Here is a 17775-nt window from a genome sequence, read left to right as displayed (position 1 = left end):
AATGCAAAAAGAGCTCTGCTGTTGACAACACAGTTGTTGACATCCATTGTTAACGTTGGCTACTTCCACATACAACAAGTGACGTCGTTCACCGTTGAGTACTCTTCTTCACTTATGGCTCATTTCACTGTCACACAGGAGATCACAAAAATTCACATTTAATTTTAAATGTGAACGGGCTTGCAAAAAAATCGGATTTTTTCAAAAAATCAGAATTGAGCATTAAGAGGATTGTCAAGACCATATTAAAAACAGGTAGCAGAGCAGGAAAAGTTATTCTGACAAATAGAATGAGTGAGAAATAGCTGTTTTTTTTCTGAAAAGAAGTTTTTGAGATATTGGCTAGTGGAACCAGAGGAGCATTCTCTGCTTAAAACGCGAGGGGGAGTGTTACTCAGTCCAGTTCTCTCATACAGTCAACGTTAGGGTCTTCTGCAGCCGGAAGCTCTCATCAGCTGATCCAGGAGAAGTAGAGCGACAGGGGAGCCATCTTTTCCCGGCAGAGACACATTCACCATTACGGTCACTGTTGATTTCGGGCTACATTCGCAGACGCGCTGCCCGTTCGAGATAAGTGTTTGAAGCGGAACCAGCCATTTACGTAGCGAACAGTTATGGCCGGGACACAGGCTCACATCTAGCGCACAACCAAAGCTAAAACCCTGGAAGCAGTGTCTCCGACACGAAAGGGGCGAATGTCGCGGACATACATACGGTGGTGAAGGCGACCGACGCCTGTGCAAGGCTTGGGAAGATAGGTGGCAGTTCAGCATGTAAACAAGTATCGGCTTTAGTTAGCTATGCTATCGACGAAGCTCGGCTAAACAGTAGCCGAACCCGAGAGAACCAAAGAAAACATAACCGACTCTTCCGAGCCGGGCCTAGGTTCGGTGGTGATTCTGTGGTAACCCTTGTGTTCTTCGTGAATCTGCTGCGGCCTAACGGCACCTGCTGAGTCCGTTAGCTTCCCTGCTAACGCCAGCACACAGCCCCAGTTCTTCAGGTCGTCGCCCGGGCCGTACACATCTCTAAGCCGTCCTAGACTACAGACCGTACGTTGGCTGCTTTTTACTGGTCCGTTAAAACAAACCGAACCGACCCGATGATACGTGTGAACGGCACCGTTTGGCCTGATGCTAGCTTTCTGAGCACTGGACTGTTTCTTCGCTGTGTTCCGTTCTCGTGAGCCGGACTTTAATTTAAAGATAGTGTCCGGGGAGGGGGGCGGCTAGGGAGGTTTGAGTGGAGAAAAACGTTTTCTGCTCCGCCAGCAGCGGCGTTTGTTGACACTCGCTGCTCTGTAAAATGTAACTCGAGGCCCGCCGAAGCCTCTCAGCCGTGTTTCGGTCGCCCCTCCCCCGCTCCGTAGCTTCCCGTGCCCCGGGATTCGGCTCTCTCCTCCGGCTCAGGAGCGTTGGTAGGCCGCGGTGCTTCCGGAGAAGTGAAGGTAATGGAACTGATGTTTGCCGAATGGGAGGACGGAGAAAGGTTTTCCTTTGAAGACTCGGACCGATTCGAGGAGGACTCTCTGTGTTCCTTCATCTCCGAGGCGGAGAGCCTCTGCCAGAACTGGAGGGGATGGAGGAAGCAGTCCGCCGGACCGAACTCCCCAACAGTCAAAATCAAAGGTGAGCCCCTCCAACTGTGTTGTTTCTACTTCTCTCCTTGAATCGCTGTGTAAAGAAGAACCCAAGTCAAACTGACACATATGGCTTTTCCTCTCCTTCAGAGGGTCACGTCATCCCCCTGGTGGAGCTGTCAGCCAAGCAGGTGGCGTTCCACATTCCGTTCGAGGTAGTGGAGAAGGTGTATCCCCCTGTTCCAGAGCAGCTGCAGCTCCGAATCGCCTTCTGGAGCTTCCCAGAGAATGAAGAGGACATCAGGTGAGGTCTTACTTTTTTTCATTCTGGGTTTGCTCTTTGTACCAAAGGAAAGGACTTAAACTACACACTAGGGGTGCATCGGCAAAAGTCTGGCGATATGATACGTATCCCGATATGCATCCCAAGATACGATACATATCACGATATTCTACCGGAACATATTTCCTTTTTCTTTTTAAAGAGAATGACTTAGAAAAAACTACCTGAATATTAATACGCCTTTCAGTGAAATAGAATTGTTAAATTCATTTTAGTTAATGATCACAATGTTGAGCACTGCAACTCTATCTCATATCCAAGTTGCTTTTACCCAAACAAAATCATAGTGCTTTTATTTAGGTTACTTAAAATATATTTGTTCTTACAAGGGAACAGTCAACATTGTCTGATTTCCACAACAAAATATTTTTCAGTATCAGAATAAAAATGGAATGAATGTGCTTTAACCAATAAGGTTCTTAAAACACATCACTCTGATCCATCAGGTTGCTGAACTAGAATCTATTGCTGTGAGGTTCTGCAGAACTTTGGCCTGCTTTGCTGACGGCATTTAAGCTGATGCTCGGTGCATTAACTGCTGCTCAGCTGTACTGTTTGACTCATTCTCAACTGAGTCCGCTACAAAGCACCGCAATCCACGTTTTCATATGATACTGGCAGCAGGTAGGCATGGAGGTTTGGTTCCGTACCCATCCCAAGTAAAAACTAAGTACCGTATTTTCCGGACTATAAGTCGCCCTTTTTTTCATAGTTTGGCAAGGGGTGCGACTTATACTCCGCAGCGACTTGTATTAGAAATAAATTGAAATAAATACATTGTTAACCCTCCTGTTATGTTCATTTGTGAGGAACAGAGATGATGCTCCTGGGTCAATTTGATGTATGAGGTCTGTTAAGTGTTAAGAGTATGTTAAGTGACTCAGAGAATCAGCAAACTTTTTTTACAGTAAGATCTTGAAGGCTAACAACATAATATTCTATTTTCCAATGATTTCATAGATTCAGAAATGCAATAAAAATGACAACTGTTTCTACGAATACAGGATGAAAACAGAGTATTAGTTGGCCAATGATGCTTCATGAAAAGAATAAATAAATGCGTATGAGAAAGAATTACTGTGAAATTATGAGATAAACAGTCTGCTATGATTGTGTCATATGAGGTTGTGGAACTTATTAGTTCTTGGTCTCAGATTTTGTCAAATAAATTACCCGTCAAAATGCGACTTATCTGTGTTTTTTTCTACTTTATAATGAATTTTTGGGCTGGTGCGACTTATACTCCGGAGCGACTTATAGTCCCGAAAATACATATTACATGTCTCATAACAGCAAATCCAGCTGCTTCTCGCTGAGATCTTGTAGTTGTTTTGTGCGTAGATCTTGTAGTTGTTTTGTGCGTGTAGAGCTGCTCAAAGAGGCTCAGTGTGCTGTGCTGCCAACTAGCGGTCTGGATTCTGTTAAAAATCCGCTGCTTCATCAGCCAAATGCTACACAGGTGAAAATAGCAGGAGTGACCGGGGTGGTGGTATCGCGTTATTGTATACAGTGCTTGTGTACCTTGGAACATTTACTCGCCAAATGACACATAGCCCTCTAACTTATACTCGCCACACAGAAAATAGTGCAAGTGTTAATTCCCAGCCCTCCATACATGGATTATTTGCTGCGAGGTACTAAATAAAACTATTATTTGTCTTTAGAAAGTCGGCGACGACTACTTTTCTCACAGGCGATGAATTTTCGCCGGGTGCCGGCTACTTTTGAGGCCTGGTTGAACACAGCTTCTTCTTTGATTTACTGCATTGACATTCAGTTTTTACAAAATTTTTGGTGCAGCCGCAAATCCTGTGTCACTTTAGTTCTGGAGAGCAGCTGCTTCGTTTTTTATTTTCTAACAAGCTGACTGTTGGATCAAGTTTCATAGTCTTTGCTTAATTTTGAACACATGATGTATTTCTCCTTGGCTGGATACAAAACTACCCAAAAGTATTACCCAGCAGATCTTCATTACACTATCAGAGTGATAATCATATAAGTATTTTGTTTGGATTTAAATGGACATTTTTAAAATAATAATTGATCTTGAAAAATAGTGGTTGTTTACCAGATATAGCATCAGAGGAGTCGGAGCTTAGCCCTTCAGCAGGATTTGTTTTGTAATTGAAACAATATAAAAAGTGGTTAAAAACAAGCTGGAACTGCTTTTTAGTAGTTCCAACCTTTAGTATAAAATGTGACCAATTAAAATAATGCTGATTTTCCAGCTTTGACACATGCATTCACACACACATGTGGGCTTAAAATAAGTAGAAACAAACATGAACTCCTTCAGATCTAGAACAGCTCTGTCATGATATTCAAACTGTTTCTGTGTCTCTTGATGTGGAGGTCTTTTGGCTTGAAGTGCATTGGCTTAACCGCCAAAGAACTAAATTTGCCCTTTGCTCTGCTGCAGGTTGTATTCCTGCCTGGCCAACGGGAGTCCAGATGAATTCCAGCGAGGCGAGCAGCTCTACAGGATCCGAGCTGTCAAAGACCCTCTGCAGATAGGTGAGAGGATGGTGGATGTCTTTATCACTGATTATATCAGCAACCAGACCATCTGACTGATCTTCATGTCCTCCTCCAGGCTTCCACCTCAGCGCGACGGTGGTGTCCAGTCAGTCTGGGCAGTCCAAAGGAGCTTACAATGTGGCAGTCATGTTTGACCGTTGCCGCATCACTTCCTGTAGCTGCACCTGTGGTGCTGGGGCTAAATGGTGTGCTCATGTGGTGGCTCTCTGTCTCTTCAGGATTCACAATGTGAGCTTTACTTTACTTTTATCTTTATCTTTTGGACTGGTAGCCAAACTACCGTAAATCCCGGAATACAAAGCGCACCCGATTACTAGCCGCACCCACCCATTTTCACGTGTTTAACTACTTTTATACATACACAAGCCGCGTCAGAGTACAAGCCGCATGTACTAGGCATCATTGTCATCCTGACGATTCACCTCCGGGTTCCCAGAGTAAGTGTACTTCGTTAGCACACTGTGGGTGGAGTCAGCTTTGCCTCAAGATCATGTATTTGAATACACCTACATCTGCCAAACAGCATGGAACTCTATTCTGTTCACAAGTTCCTCAGTTATGGTTTTTTTTAATTTTTTATTTTATTTTATTTTTTTACTTATTGACAATCTAGGTATCATACATAAAATTACAAACAGTAACCATATAATCAACATTACATCCCTCAGTTATGATGAGGAAATTTACATCCGCGATCTCCCATTTCCCATGAGTCTTAGGGGCTAAAGGCGGGGCCAACGTTCGCCTCGCCACACTGTTGTACGTGTTTAAGAATGAGCAAGTATCAGCAGTGCATGGAGGGGTGAACGGGAACAGCTCTCCTTCCGCTTGTGTCGCGGCAGCGTTGTGGGGGTAGTAACACCAGTAAAATAAAGCAGCGGCGACTGAAAAGCGCGCGCCTCAGCGCGGCGCGTGCGTAAGAAGTTTCCTTCCACAACAAACACTCTTGCTCCGCGGATGCCTCTGCGCTCCGCGCTCGCCCCGCGCGCTCCTTGTCTCCCAGGGAAGAATGCTTCGTCCCCATTCTGCGCTGGACGGAGCAAATCGTGTCTGTGCAGAGCAATCAGACTTAATACTGTAAGTTTTGTGTATGACAAACCGCGGTGCGTCCGAAGGAGGACCGCAGAAGGCAGAAATGCTGCTATCATAGTCCTGAGAAGCTGTGTACAATCATCATAAGTTCACAACCATCACAAAGCTACACTCCTCCTAGCATGCCTGTGTCTGTTAGCAGCCGGACACACGGAGATAGCACTGATGTCATCGCCCCGCCTCCCCTCTGGAAATGCTAAGTGGAATTGAATTATGAGACACTTTTTGCAGGGTAGATGTGAAAATGTAAATGCAATCCCCTCTTTGCATTTTCATTTGAATTATGACACAGAATAAACGGTTTTTAGGTAGAAAAGGAAAAGCATTTTGAAGTATTGATTTTTCATTTTAATTTTCAGTCATTTGATTTCTGTTAATCCATTTATTTGTCAAATTAGACATTTCTAAATGAATTTTGCTACACATTTACCAGAGATCTTTTTGAAAATGAAATGTCAAATACCATTTTCTTTATCATTTTAATTAAGTGACAGAATAAGCAGCGTTGAAGAAGAAAATGAAAAAGTATTTTGCTGGATTGCTTTTTCATTTTAATTTTGAGTCAAAAAATGCAGCTTGATTTTGAAAATGAAAAAGCATTTCTGGTTTTGACTTTTATTTTTAATTATGCTTCCATAAGTGGGTGCCGTCTCAAATGTAACAAAAATGTGGCTTGAAAGGGCGGTAACACCAGTAACTTTCAAACACAGTGCTAATATACGCCAGATTCTTGCAGAGAGGTGTGCATTGTTGACCGTCCAAGTGAAATGTCTAGCACAGCTATCGTTTCAGAGGGTATCGTTTCTAGCGGTACACACGTGGAGCACGTAACTAAAGTGATGTTTGTCAAAGATAAGAGGATGAAACTTGAATAAATAGGAGGGAAAATGAATACAGCTTACCAGCACTGTATAAAAACAATAATCATGTAAGGTTTAATGGCAGGTTTAAGTGTGCATTATCAGAAATTAACGCACGCCGTGGAAGCCTGAGCTGTCTGACGCGGAGGAGGGGTGCTTTCGTGAATTGCATTAATTCTGATAATGGACGCTTCGAAGGCCATTAACCTGCTAACACTATGGTCACTTACAAAAGAAATAATATGAACAGGCTAAAAATTCCAAATGTGTTCCAATAATAATAAACTACCTGACATGCAATGTACAATTAATTAAAATACAACATTGTGTATTTTTATTTCCACTGTTAATGTTCTTAGAAGTGATGAGGCTACTTGGTGCACTCTGAATTTAGGTTATTTTAAAGAGTATGGTATAATTACAAAGACACACAGGTTTTCAATGATAATTTTATTTTACTGTTGCAAAAGACGTCAAATTAATATATTTTGAATGATAAAAAAAAAGGTTTACGTGTACAAAATTGGTCTTCTCCCTCCTTGTTTTCACACAAAGCATTGATAAGAATACCGGATCGATAATCACTATTGATAAAATCTACACGTTACCCATCCCTACTGCCAATTCTTACAGCACATGTGCAAAGTTGGACAGAAGAATAAGCCATTCGCAGTGGTCGGGTTTCCTGGTGGAGTCAGCACTGAAAGCCGTAAAATAAAATACAAAAAAATCTGTTCAACCTCAACTAGTGAGGCTAAATCAAAATAACTAATTTAGATAATTAGTAAAAAATAAATGGTAACAATGATAATTACTTAACTAATAATTATTAACGATAGTGTTTGCTTTACTGCTAATTTTATAGCTGTGGGAATATCAAACCTCTGGATTATCATTTTGATGTGTTACGTTATTTAGGGTTTATGTATATTTCCTAAATTAGAATTGTTCATGTTATTGAAACATACGGTCTTAAATTTGGTTTTGAATGGTCTTAAATGGGTCTTAAAGAGTCTGAAAACTAACTTTTATTTATCTGTACACACGCTGTGGGATGTGGAAATGGTTAAGGACCCTCTCAGGAACGCTCAGATCTTGTTTTTTGTTTTCACTGGCATTGTTCTGTGATGCAGGCCTCTGCCGTCTGTCTGAGGGCCCCTGTCTCTGAGTCTCTGTCCCGGCTTCAGAGGGACCAGCTCCAAAAGTTTGCCCAGTACCTTATAAGTGAATTGCCTCAGCAGGTAGTGTTCATAGTTAATAACAGAGTTCTGTCGTATGATTTGTCTGTGTGACATGAGTGACTGTTTTTGTAGATCCTGCCCACGGCCCAGCGGCTGCTGGATGAGCTGCTGTCGTCTCAGTCCACTGCCATCAACACAGTGTGTGGAGCTCCAGGTACAATGAACCTATCTATATCTGCGCATAGACTGTGCTCTTCCTGTTCCCTTTGAAACTTATTTCAAAGAAACAATCAGATGTTCTTATCCTGACAGCAATGAAACATAATCCACAAACTTGATTATTACTCTAAATTAAACCCAGGTTATCTATGCTGTTTCCAAACGGACAGCTGGCTGCCAAAAAGTTGGTCTCAGTTGTAACAAGCCGTTATATTGCTTTGGATTAAGCATCTGCTGAACGCTTTGTGAACAAATGGAAATTTTACCTTTTCAATATCACTAATTCATGGAAGTGCACCAAAGTCAACATAAATTGGTAACCACTTGGTGTGGCATGAATAGAGTGTGCGGGGGGTTCCAGCGGCGCTGGATGGGCTGCCCGTCTGCACCTGGGGCTGGGACTGGGCGAGGCAAACCTCTTGGGGCCCGGGGTCGCTCTGGGTGACATCCACCAGAGCTGCGGGGTGTGTGTATGTGTGTGTGTAGGGGGGGGCTTGTTGGCCCTGTCCTGTGTGGGGGTGGCCTGGGGGAGGGGGAGGGTCCACTATTGGTACGTGACCTTGAAGGTTTGACGGGTCGGGGTCTCCGCTGAGGCAATCAGCGGTCGCCCCAGCTCGTTGGCTGCCTCAGTCCCGTCGAGGCCTGACCAGAGCCCTCCCAGGGGCGGATGCCTAGACTTGCTTGGGGGGGGGGTTATATAATCTCTTATTAGGGGGGGCTGTGACGACACTTACAAATGGGATGTCGGGATCCTATCTCGTGATCGGAATTTGGGCCCGGTCACATAGTTTCAGACTCGATTGAAATCTGATATTGTACCTCGTTTAGGATTGGACATTTATTTTTTTCAAATGATCAGCACTTCTCAGCTCCAGATAAATGCACTACGATAAATTTGCAAACAATTTATAGCAGTAAATCTTAGCAGACTACAGCACTTGTTTAAGCAAGAGGCGCACAAAAACAGTTAGGTGAAGTTGGCAAGATATTCACAGATATGGATGTCCGGGCTCAAAAACTCTTTTATTGAATGTTTTAAACTGATTGCAAGTGTCTCTATTGGTTTCCATTTGCTCAAAGAACACAACCTTCAAAGCCATTTTAACAGATTAAAAGTTGGGTTTTAAGATTTACGCTCTCCTTCCTGCAGACAGAGTGAGACAGCTGCAAAGCAGGCTCTGGGAATAGGTGCTTTAAACCCTCAAGTCCCGAGCTCTTGTTTAGTATGCCTTTTTTAATTTTTATTTGACAGGGCGCCTGTTAAGAAGAGTTAACTACTGTTGTAATTAAGCCCAAAATGTGATGTCCACGTAAGTGGATGCCAGGTTAAAATAAAGAATCCCACAATCTCTCAAAAATAACCAAACAAAGCTAATGCATGTTTATGTTGATATAAGCTAGTTATGAATACTCTTCATATTCATGATACAACTACAATTTTAAAAAAAAAATAACCAATATTTTTAAGAATTATTAAAGGAGATATAAGTGAGATCTGATCAAAAATCTTAAATAGTTTTGAAGATCCTAAAGCTAGAGTTGGCAAACTTTTTCAAATAACTTAGAAGCGGCTAGAAATTATCCTGACACTCTGAGGAAGATAATCGTGGAGAATAATTATGATCTGATTGAATGAATGATAGATGAAACTGAAACGCTTAAATTGCTCTGCAGGACCTCTCGCACCTAACTGACTTTAATAAATGTTTTACAAAGCAATAGAAAAGGTTTTTAGAAGGGTTATTGATGAGTAAGCATTGGTGACGGACATTCTTTGTTGGAAAAGAAGGGAGGGAAAAGAAAAGAAGGGAAGAAGAGAGAGAGATGTGGGGGGGGGGTTAAATCATAGAGCAGGGGTCGGGAACCTTTTTGGCCAAGAGAGCCATAAACGCCACATATTTTTAAATGTAATTTTGAAAGAGCCATACATACAATAATGTAGTGTCCTTTTCCCACACTGAGGCACGGAGACTTAACCTCTTTTAAGGTTCTTTATTCTGGTTACTGTAGACCGCAACAAACGCCGTACAAATACTTCAGCAACTCCTTATTCTCGCCCGCCGAGACGAGAGAGAGCGCTTCTCCCAACTTTATATTCCCCTGCTCCCGCTCCAGTTCTCGCATTTCCCTTATTCGGCCCATAGCTGAACCCCATTGGTCCAAACTACCTAACAACAGGCTGAGCGACAGAACTAAGAGCCAATCAGATCACTGCTTGATCGATGCGTTCCATGAACTCCAGAACTTTTAACGCGGCCCAACAGCCAAGTTAAACTGAGTCCGCGACAATATTTTTAAAACTAAAAATACAAATGAATGTGTGCATTTGATGTAATTTCAACATTTTTAAAGTACAATAGGTCTGTGGATTCTTTTTAATAACATCGTTATGCTGTTGCTGATAAATGATGAGTATTTCTCGTGGTAGTTCTGCTGATGGTCTAGTCTGGTTGATACGTGGTGAGTTTCTGCTTCTTGCAGGCGTTGAGACTTTAAACGTGATCGTAGGTCTGAATGTTCTGTAGATGTGAGAAAGACTGCTCACATGCAGACGGGGAGCCAAACACACACTCACACGCTGCAGTGAGTGACAGGCAGCGGGTTTACGTTTTTACCATCCCTGCGCGATTCACCTGCTGCCCCCCCCCCCCCCCCCCCCCCCGGCTTTCTTCCTCACACATCCCGTCCCCGCAACTGCGCGCTCTTTCTCAAAGACGGGAGCGTGCAGTTTTAGGCACGGCAATTCACAGGTTTCCGGGTGGAACAAACTCTGTGAAATAATAGATGATAGTAAACTGATAGTTTTCTCTCCAAGCACCGCTACTACTGCACGCCTCTGGCATCGCGACCGAGAAGGACTGGTCTAATGAAAAAAAAAGTATAATTAAAGATTTGTCTGCGAGCCACATGTGACCATCAAAAGAGCCATATATGGCTCGCGAGCCATAGGTTCCCGACCCCTGTCATAGAGCCTTCTAAAGCAACAAGGATCGACCTTTTTTTAATCTGACAGGCCAATACTAAACTGCTTATTTTGAATCAGGGTCAGCTGCACCGCTCAGTCTCCAGCATTATTATCTTGTGTGATTAGACTGATTGCACAAACCACGCGTTCAGTCCTCTGCATGTCTTGCAACTAGGACTGTCGCTTTTAACGCATTAACACAAATGTCTTTTAATGCTGCTAATTAAGAGCCAAAAAAATGAAGTTATGTCTTCCCCTTACTGAGAAAAAAAGAACACCTCAAACGTCAATATTTTCACTTTTACTGCAAATGAATATCAGTTTCGAATATCTGTCATCAGCATTCCTGACTTCTAATAATTGCTACTGGTCCTGAAAATGTCATCTTGGTCTATCTCAAATCTTGTATTTCTTCCAATTTATAATATTTGCTACAACAGTTGATCTCTTCTTTCCAAGCTGTTGCCTATTGTAGATTGGTTCATCCTAGTTTTGTTCAGGTTAACCATCTGGTCCCTGGTGGGCCGAGGCTTCTCTTTGATATTGATCATGGTAGAAAGGTTGCAGTCTGCCTGTTTAATGGTGTCTTTTATACATGTAACCAGTAGAGATAAAACAGTTAGTGTTAGAGAGAAGAGATTCTAAAAAAGGTTGTTTCAAATCTATTAGGGAAACGATTCTTATATATTTTACAGGAGCTTGATACTTATTTTATGCTCCATCATACAAATAATTTAAAAATCAAATTGATTTCTTGTTGGTTTTTTTTTGTCTCTCAAAGTTAGTATATCTATTCATACCTCTGTCTTTAACTTGCAAAACTTGCTAAAATCAGTGACTGCCAAATATATTCCTGCCCCATTGTATATAGTAGCTCCAATTTGAGTTCTTTCTACATATTCTATGCCAAGTTCGTTCAGTATTATCACTTTAAAGTGTCAGAACAATTCTTTCAGGTACCGTAATCAGTATTTTCATGAACAGATTTTAAGCTGACAGCAGTCGATGTAAATTCAGAGATGCTATGGTCAGTCATGACTTTGCAGTAATGTGTCTTCTATGCAGACCCAACCGCAGGCCCTTCAGCCCTAGACCAGAGCACCTGGTATTTGGATGAGTCTACTCTGAGTGACAACATTAAAAAAACTCTGCACAAGTTCTGTGGACCTTCACCCGTTGTTTTCAGGTGTGTGCTCTTTCCCATGGGCTGCATCAGCTCAGGGCCTGTTCACCGCACAATGTCTTTCAGAGTCCGCTTAAGCAAGAGGCACAGTTTCTAGTGTTTACAACATGGTTTGGTACAGATGATGTGCTGTTTGTTGGCCCTAATATTACAGTTAATGCTCCAACAGCTCCTCTTTATAATATTTAGATGTCTTTGAGCTATAAACCGACTAGACCAAACCTTGTCTCATGATTTAAAAAAAAAAAGAGCATATTTTTTATGTCTGTACTATTGAGTGTATATGAAAACTGGACTGAGTGACCCGTCCCCATTTGCGTTACAGCTAATTTTAAATCTTTTTCGTGATATTTTTTCTATATTGCAGATTATTCAAGTTATAAACTGACCAATCCGGTGCTTTAATAAAAGTGTCATGCCTGCTGGCCCCATGTCAAATGATCCTAACATTGGATTGACAAGATTTGATCTCGCTCCCAATTAGCAAGAGTGGTTGCCATAGAAACATTGATTGACTCTGATAATTTCGTCCTTACTGGCGACGTCTGGCTCAAACATGGCGGCATTCATACTGTGAAAACATTTTGTTACTTAATTGACTTCATTTTATTGGAGTTGGAAGTAAATCTTTTTCTATGGGTGATGTCACAAGTACTCTGTCCAGTTCTCACATACAGGCAATGGTCTGAACTCTCCGTGGTAGCTGTGTGACTGTATTTTTTTGAGCAGTGACGTGAACTCCATGTACCTGTCATCCACGGAGCCTCCAGCCGCAGCCGAGTGGGCTTGTTTGCTGCGGCCCCTCAGAGGTAGAGAGCCTGAGGGGATCTGGAATCTTCTGTCTATCGTCAGGGAGATGTTCAAGAGACGAGACAGCAACGCTGCTCCACTGCTTGAGATCCTTACTGAACAGTGCCTCAACTATGAGCAGGTATGATTTTTGGTAGGTACAGGTAAACCACTGATCGGCCAATTTATCCTCAAATCTGCTTTGCCTAAATCTCTGACCATGATGAATGTTGGCAATTTTGAAAAGGGTAAAAGCTCCAGAAGCAGTCACTTCTTTCCACATTACTCAAAGAGGACTGTATTTTTTTAGATGGAAGAAAATAAAATGATACAACCATCACCATAACTAGTATTTTTCTAAATTTAGGAATAACTGTGAATCCACCATGTTGTTAACTTTATTAGCTTTGTAACGGTAGAGAATTGGTTGACACATTATGAAAATCACATGGCTGTAACTCAATGCATGTAGACATGTGGGGGGGGGGAAGCAATTGAAGTGACTTTGAATGTGGCATGACTGTTGGTGCCATAAGGACTGGTCTGAGGATTTCAGAAACTGCTAATCTACTGGGATTTTTACCCACAACCATCTCTAGGGTTTACAGAGAATGGTCCAAAAAAGAGAAAATATTCAGTGAGTGGCAGTTCTGAGGGCAGAAATGCCTTGTTGTTAGATATCAGAGTTTAATTTCCAGATGGTTTCAGCTGATAGAGCTCAAAGAACCGCTGGTTTCAACCAAGGTCTGCAGAAGAGCATCTCTGAACACATAACACATCCAACCTTGAAGCAGATGGGCTACAGCAGCAGAAGACCACCCCTAGTGGCACTCCTGTTAGCTAAGAACAGGAAACTGAGGCTACATTTCACACAGACTCCAAAATTGGACATTAGAAGATTAAAAAAAAAGTCCAGGTCCGATGAGTCTCCATTTCTGCTGCCAAATTCGGATGGTAGTATCAGAATTTTGCATTAACAATATGAAAGCATTGATCCATCCTGCTTTGTAATAACAGTTCAGGCTGGTGGTGGTGTTATGTTTTGCGGGATATTTTTCTTTGTACACTTTGGTCCCCTTAGAAGATGGTACACTGTAACCATGCTCAATTGATACTGATAGCTACTTCCAGCAGGATAAGGTCCTATGTCATAAAGCTGGAATTATCTCAGACTGGTTTCTTGAACATGACAATGAGTTCAGTGGACTGTGCTGGATTGTTTCAGGCACCTCTTTGCACAGCCTACACCTTGGGTCTTGTCTGGTGTGGTGGATCTACACCTTGGGTCTTGTCTGGTGTGATCAGAGGATCTGCTCTCCAGTGGTTTAAATCCTATCTGTCCGATAGGTATCAGTTCGTTAATGTAAATGGCCATTCCTCTCAGTGCACTCGAGTCAACTTTGGAGTCCCACAGGGCTCAGTCTTGGGACCGATCCTGTTTACGCTTTATATGTTACCCCTAGGAAACATAATCAGGAAACACAGCATTAATTTTCATTGTTATGCCGACGATACGCAGTTGTATTTATCCATGAAGCCTGACCAGAATGACCAGATAGAGAAACTGAACGCCTGCATCAGTGACATCAAGACCTGGATGACAATTACCGTAAATTCCGGACTACAAAGCGCACCCGATTATTAGCCGCACCCACCCATTTTCACGTGTTTAACTAATTTTATACATACACAAGCCGCGTCGGGGTACAAGCCGCATGAATTAGGCAACATTGTCATCCTGACGGATCACTTCCTGACTCAGAGTGTAAGTGTGATTTATTAGCACACAGTGGGTGGAGTCATTTTTGCCTTAGGCTCATGTCTTTGAGTCTATCTGCATCTGCCAAACAGTATGCACCTCTATTCTGTTCACAAGTTCCTCAGTTATGGTTTTTATTTTTTTTATTTTTTTTAACTTATTGACAATCTAGGTATCACACATAAAATTACAAACAGTAACCATATAATCAACATTACATCCCTCAGTTATGATGAGGAAATTTACATCCCCGATCCCCCATTTCCCATGAGTCTTAGGGGCTAAAGGCGGGGCCAACGCCCGGCTCGCCATTCTGTTGTACGTGTTTAAGAATGAGCAGCAGTGCATGGAGGGGTGAACGGGTAAAGCTCTCCTTCCGCTTGTGTCGCGGCAGCGTTATGGGAGTAACAGGGCTGTTTAAAAAACACGCTAGTAAAATAAAGCAGCGACGACTGAAAAGCGCGCGCCTCAGCGCGATACGCGCGCCTCCTCGCGGCGCGTGGGTCAGAAGTTTCCTTCCACAACAAACACTGTTGCTCCGCGGACGCCTCGAGTAAGCCCTGGCTGCAGCCTGCAGAATGGCTCGACGCCTCCGCGCTCCCGCGCGCTCCTTGTCTCCCCTTCCTATCTACTCCGACAGCTCTGGCCAGCGCGGCTACAGGGAGGAGCGCTTCGTCCCCATTGCGCCGGTGGACGGAGCAAATCGTGTCTGTGCAGAGCAATCGGACTTAATACTGTAAGTTTTGTGTATGAGGGGCGGATGCGTTGTTAAGTGTGGGAGCCTTCAGACTGCCATCGGCCCCGCAGCTCACACGACACCCAGTCTCCAGCTCACACGGAGGCTGTGAGCGTTTCAATGCAAATCTCTGCTCAGTCCTTAGAAACCGTTAACACGACCACGTCAATTTGTGTTTCCAGTCGTGTCCCGACAAAATAAAGGCTGATATTATTGCCACATATTTACGTGCAGCCAGCCGAGTCACTATGACTCAGAGGTAAATGCACTCCTGAGCATGCGCTGTTCTCTCCGTCACGCAGCTGACCGGCTTTTCCAAACCCGTTGGTGATTTTTTCACGCTGCTTTTAACGATTGCTTTTAACTTGAAAGCTTCATCATATTGTAGCGGCGATCACGTGCACGTTGGGTCTAATGGCACCAAAGGATTCTGGGATGCGACTGGACATGCGTGTTTCGTTTTGTTGAACCATGACTGAAGTGTCTAAGACCTGAAGTCAGGTCCATGCTGTTTGGCTGCTTAGAGGTGTGTTGAAAAACAAATGACTTGTGTTTGATGTTAGAGAATTCAAACCATTCACTGTGTCCAAAAATACGTACATGGCGGCCGCCAATAAAATCCAATAATTAGCCGCGTCACTGAATAAGCCGCAGGACTGTAAGCGCAGGAAAAAAGTAGCGGCTTGTAGTCCGGAAATTACGGTAATTACCTCCTCTTGAACCCAGAAAAAACTGAGGTCATTATACTTGGTCCTAAAAACCTCAGAGATGCTCTGTCTGCTCAGATAGTCTCCCTGGATGGTATAAGTATAGCCCCCAATTCCACAGTTAGAAACCTTGGGGTTTTATTTGACCAGGATTTATCATTTAAGGCTCACATATCTCAGGCGTGTAGAACTGCCTTTTTTCACCTGCGGAATATTGCTAAGATCAGAAATATACTTTCTAAGAGTGATGCTGAAAAACTCATCTATGCATTTGTTACGTCGAGGCTGGATTACTGTAACTCCTTGTTAGCAGCGTGTCCTAAGAGTTCCTTAAGAAGTCTCCAGCTTGTTCAGAATGCAGCTGCTAGATTGTTAGCAGGAACTAGCAGAAGAGATCACATCACTCCTGTGTTAGTTTCGCTCCATTGGCTCCCAGTTGATTCTAGAATTAAGTTCAAGATCCTCCTGTTAACCTATAAGGCCTTACATGGAATGGCCCCGTCCTATATTAAGGACCTCATAGTCCCTTACCAACCAATCAGAACACTTCGCTCGCAAAATGCAGGACTGTTTGTGGTTCCTAGAATTAGCAAAAGTACGGTTGGAGGTAGAGCGTTTAGCCACCAAGCCCCTGTCTTATGGAATAAGCTCCCAGCTCATGTAAGAGAGGCCGACTCAGTTTCTACATTCAAAGCTAGACTGAAAACATTCCTATTTGGACAGGCTTATTGTCAGACTAGTTAGTATTCAGAGATTATTTAACTTAATGTTAGTTTGTTTAAATTAAACTTAATAATAACTATTTCTTTTAAAAGGCTGCTAGAAGTTGAAGCTGGGGTAACTATGGTGCACTGGGGTTCTGTCCTCTTTCCTTTTTTACTTCTACCCTTCCTCTCCTCTATTCTTGATCATAATTTATCATTTAGTTCTCCATGCCTCTGTTTGGTGCAGTGCGATTCATGTATTGTCCCTCTTTTCCTCTCCCCTCCTGGGGAGTGGGAGTGCTTCCAGACTCCAGTTGTTTCATCCGTGCTCCTGTTCCTGACCGTGTACCTCGTCTCTGGCTCGTCTCTACTACTGCTCCTACACCTGGCTGTGGATCCTGCCTCTGGCTCATCTCTGGCTCGTCTCTGCTCTGTGCCTGACCGAGTACCTCGTCTCTGCTCCTGCTCCTACACCTGGCTGTGGTTCCTGTCTCCGGCTCGACTCGCGCCTTTGACTGTCCCCACAACCACGGCTGGATGAAGCTCGTCTGCTGGACTTTTATATATGTAGTTGTAGATTTAGATAAGTTAATTCTTCTCTAAGAGTTCTGGTAAATCGCCTGTCCGTCCTGGGGGAGGATCCCTCCTTCATGTGGGCACGCCTGAGGTTTCTTCGTTTTTTCCGGAATCCGGTTTTTTTGGGAGTTTTTCCTTACAGTGAAGGGGGGTCTAAGGGCAGGGATGCCAGTATAGCTTAGTCAGTTTGTTAGATCATTTTAGTATTTTTCTATTGAACTCTTTGTATTCGTGATCCTTTTGACTTCATGTTTTACTTCGAAGCCCATCGAGACGACTGTTGTTGTGATTTTGGGCTATACAAATAAAATTGAATTGAATTGAATTGAATTGGTGTGGTAGATCTACACCTTGGGTCTTGTCTGGTGTGGTGGATCTACACCTTGGGTCTTGTCTGTTGTGGTAGATCTACACCTTGGGTCTTGTCTGGTGTGGTAGATCTACACCTTGGGTCTTGTCTGGTGTGGCAGATCTGAGAGTCTATGGCTCTGGTGCTCAGGGCTTGTTCCTGAGCTGCCAGGATGAGCGCTTCAGTGCTGTCCTG

At 43.2% G+C, this 17775-nt stretch overlaps 1 protein-coding gene across 5 annotated transcripts in view; it reads left to right on the top strand.

Moving 5' to 3' along the window:
* Window positions 1-417: 417 nt before the first annotated feature.
* zswim8 (zinc finger, SWIM-type containing 8) overlaps window positions 418-17775 on the top strand; it is a 55260-nt gene continuing 37902 nt past the window's right edge. For 2 of the 5 annotated variants that reach the window (XM_011492569.4, XM_011492568.4), the window contains exons 1-8: window positions 418-1628; window positions 1730-1883; window positions 4342-4436; window positions 4516-4688; window positions 7546-7653; window positions 7726-7807; window positions 11843-11963; window positions 12690-12891. In XM_011492569.4, coding sequence (XP_011490871.1) covers window positions 1451-1628; window positions 1730-1883; window positions 4342-4436; window positions 4516-4688; window positions 7546-7653; window positions 7726-7807; window positions 11843-11963; window positions 12690-12891 — 1113 coding nt within the window. In that variant the 5' untranslated portion in view covers window positions 418-1450. Of the gene's footprint in view, window positions 1629-1729; window positions 1884-4341; window positions 4437-4515; window positions 4689-7545; window positions 7654-7725; window positions 7808-11842; window positions 11964-12689; window positions 12904-17775 lie in introns of all 5 variants that reach the window. The other 3 variants (XM_078931629.1, XM_020699745.3, XM_078931630.1) reach the window with 2 other exon arrangements.

This window comes from Oryzias latipes, chromosome 15, assembly GCF_053564925.1.
Source record: "Oryzias latipes strain Hd-rR chromosome 15, Olatipes_Hd-rR_3.1".
In the NCBI taxonomy this organism is placed as follows: Eukaryota; Metazoa; Chordata; class Actinopteri; order Beloniformes; family Adrianichthyidae; genus Oryzias; species Oryzias latipes.
Note: the sequence above shows the minus strand (reverse complement) of the source record. Positions and strands in the feature narration are given on the sequence as shown.